The following is a 12,999-nucleotide window of genomic DNA, read 5'->3' as shown; positions in this document are numbered from 1 at the left end:
CCTCTCCTCTCCTAACCTCTCACCTCCTCTCCTCTCTTCCTCTAGGACTCCTGCCTGGTAGTTCTAAATGTAGGGTTAGTGTCTTTGGTCTTCCTCTAAGACTCCTGCCTGGTAGTTCCAACCTCAGCATCCTTCTAGTTCTAATCTACCCATATATATAGGGATGCACCGAAAGGGAAATTCTTGGCCGAAACCAATACCGAATATATAGGAAACAGTTGGCCGAATACCGAATATGATTTATATTATATATCTTTTTTCCTACCATTGCTGTCATGGCCGTACCTTAACGCTATACCTGATTTATGGCCAAAAAAAAAGCTTATGGCAAAACTTCTGCCTATTCGGGCCGAAACCGAATAGGCCGAAAATGCATTTTTTTGCCATTTTCTGCCGAATATTTTCTGCGGCCGAATATTCGGTGCATCACTAATATATACTCACTATCGCTCCTCTGTGGCTGCATTTACATACATGGACAATATTTATTCATTCAGAATTAATTAATTCAATACAATACAAGAGATTCTGTTGGGAGTCAGACCTAACGACGTGTAGAATAATGCATGTATTCCAAACTCTCAGTAGCGTTCGTAAAAATAAAGTGTTTGCATGTGTAATGTGTTTGCATCCCGATTGAAACGGTATAAACCAAAGTCCAAACCCGAATGAAAATGTATTTGGGTCAGACCGGAATGGAATCTTCTTCTATTCCACTTGAGGTGTTAACATGAGCACTTTTCGTGTGTGTGTGTGTGTGTGTGTGTGTGTGTGTGTGTGTGTGTGTGTGTGTGGGGCTTATTATGACACGCACAGATTAGGGACGCTAGGGTTCTTCCCCCCCCCCCCCCCCCTCCACACACACACATACACTCTCACTCCCCGTTTTATGTGAGGTGTATTTGGCGTGGGTCTCTATTCCCCAGGGTGGGGGGGTGGGGGGGGGGGGGGGGTTATAGTTAACAACACCTGTGTTTGTTAGGATATGTAGGGGAGGAGCTATCATCATCATCTAAACACACACGCCACTCTGCACTAATGAGCCCCCTCGGCCCCCTGGGAAATGAAGTGTTTATTAGTAGGCATTACCAGAGTCCACAGACAGATGGACACATTAGTGCAGCAAAGCCTGTCTTTACCGCAATCGTCCAGCCGTGTGTGTGGTGGGGGGGGGTATTGATTACAGGCGCGTGTCACGGCTAGAGGTCGCGTTTGTTTAGCTGAAGGACAGAGGTGCAAAGTAACTGAGTACATGTACTCGAGTACTCCAGTGGTTCTCAACCTGCTACAGTGCAAATAGTGGGTCGGAGCCCCATGTGTGGCTCACGGAACAATTTGTATTGGTCACGACTCAAGTAAAAAATCACAATTTTGTTTTCCTATATATATATTTTTTTTTAAATAAAAGTATGTAAAAAAAAATTGTATACATTTTTAAACGAACAACTCTAAGAAATAAAAATGTATATTTAAGCAGTAGTGGAATTAATCTATCTACGACGCGGTGTGCGCTTGTAGATCTGCTATTTTCACCAAATGGAAATGCATTAAGTGCATTTATATAGCAGCCTTTATCCAAGGCGCTTTACATAGACGTGTGCATTACATTCACCCATTCACAGTTTTCATACACCGATGGCAGCGGAAACCATGCAACCAGCACATCAGGAGCAATTAGGAGGTTCAGAGTCTTGCTCAAGGACACTTCGACACTGACTCTGGGAGGAGCCCACAGGGTTCGAACTGGCAACCTTGCTGGTTACCATCCGGCCACACTCTAGCCCTGAGCCACCGCCGCCCCACTAGTTTAGGTCCCGGCCGGGCAAACGTCTAATTCCTCTTGCGGGTCTCGACCAAATACATTGGGAACCACTGCAATAGAGCACCGAAGTCTGACGTCAATATCGGTAGAGTGCGCAAATTCACAGGTTCATGTATTTTTTATTTGCATTATAAATTTATAATCCCCATGGGGGGGGATTTTAGATCGCCTCATATAAGAACTCTGTTTGAATAATAAACATGTCATCCCCGGCCGCTTCACTCACATGGATATGAAGAATCAACTGACTGAGAGAAAACGCTATCGTTACTGCTACTGAATTAGTTACATTTTCGCTAGAAGCAGACTGTATCGTATATGAGTGACTGACTGTTGCAAACGATACAGAGACAACCTCCCTGACAATAACGCAGAGACAGCTTGTTTATTTTTGGACCACAACGCTTACAGTAGACGATATTAAGATCACCCCATGTTATTCTCCATAGAGAAATTACTTCCGCGAACCAGGGGAATCGAAGGGATGAGCGAGTTACGTCAGGACTTCGGTGCTCAATAGAGGCCTCTGTCTCTCCTTTTATTAAATGTTATTTTTTTGTGGCTTTCGCCTTTCTTTTTTTTATTTTTTTTATATATGGTGGCGTGACTTGCCACGAGGCGTGGTGGACTGACGACCATATATGGTGGCGTGACGGACGGATCAACGGACTGACATGCTTTCGCAGGTTTTCCATAGTAATCAATAAGTGACTTTTGTGTGTGTGTGTGTGTGTGTGTGTGTGTGTGTGTGTGTGTGTGTGTGTGTGTGTGTGTGTGTGTTCCAGATCCCCCGGTGGTCCAGCAGCTGAAGAGAACATTCAAGTATTTTAAAGACTACAGACAGGTACAGTACAGTATGGAGTCACTTTTTTTACATAAGCTCCAATGCGGGAACCCCTTTTGGTGTTTTTAAACACGTTATAATTTAGCTATTGAAAAATAGCAGATCTACAAGCTCGTGGCGCGCCACCGAGTGGCGTGCTACGAGCTTGTAGGTCTGCTATTTTTGAAGAATCGTGAAAAGTGACATGAAAGTGTTTGAGAACGACTGACATAGAAAAACATAGCTTTTTCAAGAAAACAGTCAGGATTCAGAAGACATTTGCAGAATCGTTCCCAGGTCAAAATGGGTTAATAAAGTATCTCTCTCTCTCTCTAATGGGTTAATGTGTGTGTGGTCTCCTCAGATGATCATCGAGCCCACCAGCCCCAAACTGCTGCCTGATCCTCTGAAAGAACCGTACTATCAACCCCCGTACACACTGGTCCTGGAGCTGACCGACGTCCTGCTACACCCTGAGTGGTCTGTAAGTACTACAGAACCTTTATACTACCAACCAGAGTCCTGCACGGGTCCAATTTTTGATACCCGCACCCGTCCCGCCCCGTCAATCATCAGTCAAAAAATGAACCCGTTACCCGCCCCGTTACCCGTTCGTATCACAGCCAGGCACCGATAGCTATCATTGACTTTATTTCATCCAACACCGCATGTGGTGGTGGTGGTGGTGGTGTGGCGGCAGTGTGTTGCACACGGAACGGAAGACATGTAGTTGACTGAGGCTACTGCTGCTTATTATCACAACATAAAGTTATATCATGATTTCGACCTAAATGGCATATTGGCATATAATATATCAACAAAGAGAGGATGATGTAAAAAAAAGATTAGCCTGATGAGTCGAGTCGACCGTCTTGATCCAAGGCTGTTTCAAACATGGTCATCACTCATCAGGCTAATCTTTTTAACTTTATTTATACACTTAGACAGAGTGGCGCATTAGGCCAACATTACCTATGGTTAGCAGCCAAAATACAGATAATTCTGGGGCTCTTTGACATTAAATAGTTTTGAGAACGACTGACATAGAAACATAGGGTTTTCAGAAAACTGTCAGGATTTAGAAGACATTTGTATAATCGTCCTCATGGTCTAAATGGGTACATTTTGAAGAAGGTGTACTTTTACTCAAGTAAATGTTCCTGGACTTTCACTTGTAACAGGAGTAATTCTATGTTGCATTATTGATACCTTTTACTTTAAAGGACCACTTCACCACTTTTCAACCTATCTTCATTATAATAGGTCCTCACTTAATAATCATGAAAAAATGGCATTTTTTTCCTACTCGGTCTGTGTCTCATAGGAGTGCTGTGGGGCAGTTCAGAAACCGTCTTTCGGTGACATCATTGATGGGGAATAACAAGCTAATAAAAACTACAGGCTTTCTAGTCCTGAAAAGTTTTGCGATGCGAAAATGGAAGCCGTCGTTCTCACGATAATGAAAATCTAAACTTGTCTAAGTCTAAATCTTGTTTAAAAAAAATAGTCTGCCTAATGATGATGTCACTGGAAGACGGTTTCTAAACTGCCCACAGCCCTCCTATATGAGACACAGACTGAGTAGGAAAAAAATCATGCCATTTTATCATGATTATTAGTGAGGACCTGTTATATGAAGATAGGTTGAAAAGTGGTGAAGTGGTCCTTTAAGTAAAACATACGAGTATTTTATTTCCCCCCCCCCCCCCCCCGAATGAAGGGCAGCAAGGGGTTAATGGAGCACAGGTGTGTAAAACAGGTCAGCAGTGTTGTTGGGGGGGGAGGGGGGGTGTCACCTGAGTACGTTGAGCACCTGTTGATACCCACCCCTCCAAAACACACACACACCCCTTATCAGGTACTGTGTGTGTGTGTGTGTGTGTGCGCGCGCGCGCAAAGTGGCTTGTGTGTGTGTGTACACGTGCAAAGTAGCACGTGTGTGTGTGTGCGTGCGCGCAAAGTGGCGTGTGTGTAGGTGTGACTCGACACCTGCTAACTTTATGAGCCAACAGACAAACACGCGCCAAAACAGTTTAGCTGTTCCTCTATTGTTCACCTGCCCTATACCTGTAGCACGCACACACGCACACACGCACACACGCACACACACACACACACACACACACACACACACACACACACACACACTCTGCAAGTCCAGTCTAGATAGAACATGGATATAAATGTGTGCTTAGAAAAACATCTTGTAGGTGTGTGTGGTGTGGTGGGGGGGGGGGGGGGTTGGGGGGAGGGTGGCAGACAGCAGGCGACGCTAGAAAAGGTCGCAACCTACGAGTGTCGGCCAATTACAACCCAACGGCTGCACTGCTGCTGGAGACATACACACCACCACACACACACACACACACACCACCACACACATACACACACCACCACACACACCACACACACCACACACACCACTGCGCAAAAAGCATGGAATATATTACAGGAAACTCCCGAATTGTACCATCACACCTGTATATTGCCATAATATTACTGTATATGCCCGCTAAAACCTGAGGTTTACGGGGCAAATCTAGTGCCCATAAGTGCACTAGATTGCTCCCGGTGTGCTGGTTGGTATACCTTGCATGGCTTCCGCCGCAATCGGTGTATGGATGCGTGTGTGTATGAATGGGTGAATGTAATGCACAATCTATGCAAAGCGCCTTGGATAAAGGCGCTATATATATGCACCGTTTACCATTTAGTTTAGTAGCTGGTTTCCTCCTCTATGGAAATCTGGGACTCTGTTTAACTAATGGATGGATAGATCTAGTAAATGGAGGAAAGATGGATAGATGGAGATCCCTGACGTGTCAGAGTGACGGGAATTGTGGGGTAAGGTGACAAAAACGCAGGGTTTCATAGTCTTTGCAGGAGTTTGCGCCAAAATTTGTGTAATTTGTGCTGATGGAGGAGAATTGTTGTTTTAGTTATTTACAGTCTCACGATAACCACTGTGGTTGTCGCAGAGGTCACACAGTTAACTGTGGAATCGTACTGCACATTTCCCGTCATGAAGTGGCGTGTGCTGTGAAGCTATTTCTGTTCCATGTTTCAAAATCAGTTTTTCTTCAACATGGAAACGATTGACGATGATGTTAAAAAAATAAATGGGATTATCTCAAATGAATGTGATGATGTCATTATTGTGACAGGCCTATCTGAACCTGGCGTGATGTGATATATACTGTACTACATGTCAAAGTTTGAAGTCGGATTGGTCAGACAGCACTCGAGTTATGAGACACTCTTCTCTTCTCCTCTCCTCTCCTCTCCTCTCCTCTCCTCTCAGTGCCTAAAGCATGCAATTTGTAAAACTTCCCTGATGAATGTTTGAGTGTAAACGAAAGGTTAAATAAAGGTCTCTCTCTGAGACCCTGTGCATGTATAGATAGCGTGTTGTTTAGACAGATGTTAGGTCTCATGTTTACCTGGTATCCTAGTGCCTCGTAACACTGCTCCATTGACTGCACTTAACATTTTGGCTGGATGGCACTTATACACCCACCTCCTAATGAGAGCGCAAAATCTCTCTCTCTTGGAAGAGCCACCCATCGACTGAACTAATATACGGCAACCTGCCCCCGTGTTTCTTCACTGGTCCGATCCAGAAGAACACAGTTTTACCGGGCCACTGCTACAGAGCTGACAATGAGGTTATATATCTTAAAATAAAAACGTTTATATGTCTGTGTGCGTGACCAGGTGCTGTGTTCTTCTTCTCTACGTTTACATGTCTGCGTGCGTGACCAGGCGCTGTGTTCTTCTTCTCTACGTTTACATGTCTGTGTGCGTGACCAGGCGCTGTGTTCTTCTTCTCTCCAGTTAAACACAGGTTGGCGGTTTAAGAAGCGACCCGGCATCGACTACCTCTTCCAACAACTAGCTCCTCTCTATGAAATAGTCATCTTCACTGCTGAGACTGGCATGGTGAGGCACGCACGCGGCCACGCGTGCACACACACACACACACACACGCACACACACACACACACACACATGTTCGGCTGGGTGTAGAGCAGGGGTTCTCAACCTGGTGATCGCCGAGACGATTTTAACCTGACCTGAGATCAGATTCCAAAAATGTATTTTACATCCTGACACTTTTCTGAAAAAGCTATGTTTCTATGTCAGTCGCTCTTTGATTTTTCAAAAATAGCAGACCTACAAGCTCGTAGCGCGACACTTATGTGGTGCGCTTTGAGCTTGTAGATCTGCTATTTTTCAATAGCTAAAGCACAGCATAATGCTAACACCAAAAGGGGTTCCCGCCCCCAAAATGGGTTAAGATGACCACCAGGTTGTTCTCTATAGAATATAAAATAAATAAACTACTACGAACCCCTTGGAACCAGGGGTTGAGTAGCCTGGGGCAGCATTCCATTTCGGGTTTATGATCCGGTCGGGAGCGGATGGTAACTTCCGTCATGTTGTAGTCAATGATTTTGTAGTCCTGTAGTCCTGTAGTCCTGACAGGAAACCACAAGGTGGAATCGGTACGATACTTTATTTTTCCGCCTTGTGGTTTCCTGCCTGATGACTACAAACCAGTGACTACAACATGACGTAAATTACCATCCTGATGACTACAAATCAGGGACTACAACATGACGTAAATTACCATCCTGATGACTACAAATCAGACACTACAACATGATGTAAATTACCATCCTGATGACTACAAATCATTGACTACAACATGACGTAAGTTACCATCCTGATGACTACAAATCAGGGACTACAACATGACGAAAATTACCATCCTGATGACTACAAATCAGGGACTACAACATGACGTAAATTACCATCCTGATGACTACAAATCAGGGACTACAACATGACGTAAATTACCATCCTGATGACTACAAATCAGGGACTACAACATGACGTAAATTACCATCCTGATGACTACAAATCAGACACTACAACATGATGTAAATTACCATCCTGATGACTACAAATTATTGACTACAACATGACGTAAGTTACCATCCTGATGACTACAAATCAGGGACTACAACATGACGTAAGTTACCATCCTGATGACTACAAATCAGGGACCACAACATGATGTAAATTACCATCCTGATGACTACAAATCAGGGACTACAACATGACGTAAGTTACCATCCTGATGACTACAAATCATTGACTACAACATGACGTAAGTTACCATCCTGATGACTACAAATCATTGACTACAACATGACGTAAATTAACATCCTGATGACTACAAATCAGGGACTACAACATGACGTACATTACCATCCTGATGACTACAAATCATTGACTACAACATGACGTAAGTTACCATCCTGATGACTACAAATCATTGACTACAACATGACGTAAGTTACCATCCTGATGATTACAAATCGGACGCTACAGACCGGTTCACACAGCGATTTTAGGAACACAGACCAGGCTTTCCTCCGAGGTGGAAAGCCCGGTGACGCGGAGGTCATGGGGATGAGCGAGTGACGTCAGGACTTCGGCACTCGGGATTAGGGATAGGGGCCGTTTTAAGAGGGAATACCACTCGTTTTCAACATTGAACTGTCATTAATCTACCTTAGAGTTGTTATTATAATAATAGTTTTGTGTGTTTTCTGTTTCCAGACGGCGTACCCTCTCATAGACAGCATAGACCCCAATGGCTTCGTCATGTACCGACTGTTCAGAGACGCTACGCGCTACATGGACGGACACCATGTCAAGGTACACACACACACACACACACACTCACACTCACACTCACACACACACACACACACACACACACACACACACACAAACACACTCACACTCACACACTCACACACTCACACACTCACACACTCACACACACACACTCCGTAGACTAATGCATGTGAAACTGGGGGGTCCGTGCAGTTAAATGGGTTTAGAATCTCTGCTAGAGCTGTAAAAATCTGCTCTTATGGGGGGGAATTAAAAGACTTCAGTGCACTGTGCCTACACATGTTGCGACCGCAGGTCGCAACATGTGTAGGCACAATGCAAGGAATAAATGCATTCGCCATGTATCCGAAGGAAGTCTGATCCAATCACTTTTAGATTTCTCCAGTTTAATCCTGAGTTTAAGTTTTGTAGTGTTCAAGATCTGATTTTAGGCATGTTTAAGCCTCCAGGAAAATCCGTGTTGAGGTTCTTAATCCACTGTTTTTCATTAAAACGTCTTTGTCCTACTGTCCAGTTAGGATTGTGTTGAAGTCCAGCGCATTTTAGAGCTTCAATGCCGTGCGCCATGAAATGTTGCACCAATCTTGTGGTTGTCTTTTTGGCATTGTTAATATTGTATCTGTGTCGTCCCAGCCTAGTACCTATTGTTTTACCTGTCTCTCTGACATATTGTCACTGTTCTAGTAGACATTATTATACACAACTATAGTAATAGTTATACACACGCGTGCACGTCGTATACAGGCACTTCTCTGTGTGTGTGTGTGTGTGTGTGTGTGTGTGTGTGTGTGTGTGTGTGTGTGTGTGTGTGTGTGTGCCCGCGTGCACTCTCCTTAGCTGCCTTCTGGACCTCCCTCCTCCCCCCCTCCCCTCCCCTCCTCAAGCCTCATTAACCTTCTGCCTCAGCCCTGGCTCCTTTTCCCATTGCTTCCTTCTATTCTTTTCTCTTTCCCTCCTGTTTCCTCCCTCCCTCTTTCTGTTTCCTCCCTCCCTCCCTCCCCTTCTCCTCCCTCCCTCCCTTTCTCCTCCTTCTCCCTCCTTCTTTCTGTTCCCTCCCTCCCTCCCTTTCTCCTCCTTCTCCCTCCCTCCCTCCCTTTCTCCTCCTTCTCCCTCCCTCCCTCCCTTTCTCCTCCTTCTCCCTCCCTCCCTCCCTTTCTCCTCCTTCTCCCTCCCTCCCTCCCTTTCTCCTCCTTCTCCCTCCCTCCCTCCCTTTCTCCTCCTCCTCCCTCCCTCTTTCTGTTTCCTCCCTCCCTTTCTCCTCCCCCTCCCTCCCTCCCTTTCTCCTCCCCCTCCCTCCCTCCCTCCCTTTCTCCTCCTTCTCCCTCCTTCTTTCTGTTCCCTCCCTCCCTTTCTCCTCCCTCTCCCTCCCTTTCTCCTCCTTCTCCCTCCCTTTCTCCTCCTTCTCCCTCCCTCCCTCCCTTTCTCCTCCTTCTCCCTCCCTCCCTCCCTTTCTCCTCCTTCTCCCTCCCTCCCTCCCTTTCTCCTCCTTCTCCCTCCCTTTCTCCTCCTTCTCCCTCCCTCCCTCCCTTTCTCCTCCTTCTCCCTCCCTCCCTCCCTTTCTCCTCCTTCTCCCTCCCTCCCTCCCTTTCTCCTCCTTCTCCCTCCCTCCCTCCCTTTCTCCTCCTTCTCCCTCCCTCCCTCCCTTTCTCCTCCTTCTCCCTCCCTCCCTCCCTTTCTGTTCCCTCCCTCCCTCCCTTTCTCCTCCCTCCCTTTCTCCTCCCCCTCCCTCCCTTTCTCCTCCTTCTCCCTCCCTCTTTCTGTTCCCTCCCTCCCTTTCTCCTCCTCCTCCCTCCCTTTCTCCTCCCCCTCCCTCCCTCCCTTTCTCCTCCTTCTCCCTCCCTCTTTCTGTTCCCTCCCTCCCTCCCTTTCTCCTCCTTCTCCCTCCTTCTCCCTCCCTCTTTCTGTTCCCTCCCTCCCTTTCTCCTCCCCCTCCCTCCCTCCCTTTCTCCTCCCCCTCCCTCCCTCCCTTTCTCCTCCTTCTCCCTCCCTCCCTTTCTCCTCCTTCTCCCTCCCTCTTTCTGTTCCCTCCCTCCCTTTCTCCTCCTTCTCCCTCCCTCCCTTTCTCCTCCTTCTCCCTCCCTCTTTCTGTTCCCTCCCTCCCTCCCTTTCTCCTCCTTCTCCCTCCCTCTTTCTGTTCCCTCCCTCCCTTTCTCCTCCCCCTCCCTCCCTCCCTTTCTCCTCCTTCTCCCTCCCTCCCTTTCTCCTCCTTCTCCCTCCCTCCCTTTCTCCTCCTTCTCCCTCCCTCCCTTTCTCCTCCTTCTCCCTCCCTCTTTCTGTTCCCTCCCTCCCTCCCTTTCTCCTCCTTCTCCCTCCCTCCCTCCCTTTCTCCTCCTCCTCCCTCCTTCTTTCTGTTTCCTCCCTCCCCTTCTCCTCCCTCCCTCCCTCCCTCTCTCCCTCCCTTTCTCCTCCCCCTCCCTCCCTCCCTTTCTCCTCCTTCTCCCTCCCTCCCTCCCTCCTCCTCCTCCCTCCCTCTTTCTGTTTTCTCCATCCCTCCTTCACCCCCCCCCCTCTCCCCTTTCATCTGTGTCTCAGTCCAACTGTCATGTCTGCCTCTATTGAAATTAGTTAACCTACTTCTAGGCTAAGGAGACTTCACGTTGCATCTTCATATGTCCACATATTTTGATCCTTACATTGGGTGGGTGGGGGGGGTTGGGGTAGCCTGACTGACCCCCTGTCTGGTTCTGGGTTTGTTTATTGCTTAATAGGTTAACAGAGTTAATTAATTTTATGGAATTAGATTAAAAAAATGTCAATGCAATTAATGCACGATAAAAACAACAACCACTCCTCAGACTCATATAATCCCATAATAATTACAGCCTCTTTGCACTGGTCTTCCCTCCCTGTGTTATCTGATGGCCTATTATTGACCCCTGTTGGTGTTTTTAATCATTATGTTATACTTTAGCTATTGAAAAATAGCAGATCTACAAGCTGATAGCGCGGCACCGAGAGTGCCGCGCTACGAGCTTGTAGGTCTGCTATTTTTGAAAAGTCGTGAAAATGTGGCTCGAATGTTTGAATACATAATATTCTTTCAGAGAGTGAACGTTTTTAACTCAAATCTTTGCTTCTGGGGGAGGTTCCCTGCCTGGAACAACATGTTTTCTTCAGATGGGGGTCGGAGGCCAAATACATATAAATCTGAGGGTCCTTGACATGAAAATGTTTGAGAACCAACTGACATAGAAACATTAGTTTTTTTCTGAAAAACTGTTAGGATTTAGTAGAATGAAGCTCATGGTCTAAATGGGTTAACAGATCAGATCATAGAAAAAAAGAAAACTAAAACTTGGTTCATGCCAAAGAAGAAACAAGGCAGCACAGAGGGAATGATTAACCCATTCTGACCTGAGATCAGATTCTAAAAAATGTCTTCTATACATCCTGACAGTTTTCCATTCTGACCTGAGATCAGATTCTAAAAAAATGTGCTCTGTGTCAGTCGCTCTTCGATTTTTTTCAAAAATAGCTAAAGCATAACATAATGCTGACACCAAAAGGGGTTCCCGCCTAAAATGGGTTAAATATACTGGTTCATTTTTGGAAACGGACCTTCAAAATCTTTTCAAAATCTCGTCAACAAGGCCTGACATATAATGCACTGGAAAAATAAGTTTGTGGCTTTTTTTTTTTTTTTTTAAACAGTGTTTTATCATAATAGGAAAACTATTGGTTGGAGAGGTTTTGTCAGAACCATATTATGCTTTAGCTGTGATTGGACCATAGCAGTTTGGGGAGGAGGGGTATTAGCTATAGGTCAATTAATCATCATTAATGCATTTATTAATCTGTGATTAATCTGATTTAAATAATGTGTAACGGACAGACATATGGCAGCAACTCTCATTCAGTCCGATCTGCTTGTATTAAGGTCGATAAAAGGTCGATTAAAAAAAAGCTTGGTAAATTCATATATACTTTACATTACTTCTAATGTTTTTTTTTTTCATTACAATTGAAGGGGGGGGGGGGTTGACAATTTAACATTGGTGGCAGGAATTCAGGTGACAGGAATTCCTGTTTCCAACCAAAATGATCTTTGTACACTGCAGTACGCTGCAGTTATTGAATTAGTTTTAGGTTGTTGATAACCTTTAATCCCTGCCCTACATTGTCTCCTTGTCACCTGCACACGTGTGTCCGTCCGGCCTCCTCTTTTATGACTTTATAGCTGTTTATAGTTTGTTTGTGTATATCTTGGACTCTCTGTTTTGTTGCCGTCAGGCCACTGCCTCTCCCTCAGGGGTTATAATAAAGGTCCTTCCCTATCTTATCCTGTTCACTTTGGTTCCTGCTCTAGAAATGGGAGTTATATATTAGTTATATGGACCTGCAATAAACATTAAACAACATTAGAGGCTGTCTGGGTTGGACCGCTGTGAGCCGGCTGGCCTGCTGCTGCATCACTGTGTCCAAAATGTTTACCAAGCAGGAAACTTTGACAGGAAAAGACTCGCTCACCGTATAGAAAAAGAAGTAAAACTTTTTATTTTATTTTATCACGCTCTTATGGTGCTCTGTGCTCGTGGTGCAATTAAAAAGCAAACGTTTCGGTCCTCAGACCTTCGTCAGTGCTATGGTTTTTCACAGACAAAGAGCTTACTCTTAAAGAGCTCCAAAACAATACAGCTCAGGTGCT

The 12,999-nt window shown here is 45.5% G+C and overlaps 1 protein-coding gene across 1 annotated transcript in view; it reads left to right on the top strand.

Moving 5' to 3' along the window:
• timm50 (translocase of inner mitochondrial membrane 50 homolog) overlaps window positions 1-12,999 on the top strand; it is a 33,945-nt gene that overhangs the window by 16,563 nt on the left and 4,383 nt on the right. The window contains exons 5-8 of the mRNA XM_080771679.1: window positions 2,608-2,666; window positions 3,010-3,129; window positions 6,480-6,584; window positions 8,274-8,372. Of these exons, the coding sequence (XP_080627805.1) occupies window positions 2,608-2,666; window positions 3,010-3,129; window positions 6,480-6,584; window positions 8,274-8,372 (383 nt within the window). The remainder of the gene's footprint in view (window positions 1-2,607; window positions 2,667-3,009; window positions 3,130-6,479; window positions 6,585-8,273; window positions 8,373-12,999) is intronic.

The sequence above is a fragment of the Protomyctophum bolini genome (genome assembly GCF_963924005.1).
Source record: "Protomyctophum bolini genome assembly, chromosome: 9".
In the NCBI taxonomy this organism is placed as follows: Eukaryota; Metazoa; Chordata; class Actinopteri; order Myctophiformes; family Myctophidae; genus Protomyctophum; species Protomyctophum bolini.
Note: the sequence above shows the minus strand (reverse complement) of the source record. Positions and strands in the feature narration are given on the sequence as shown.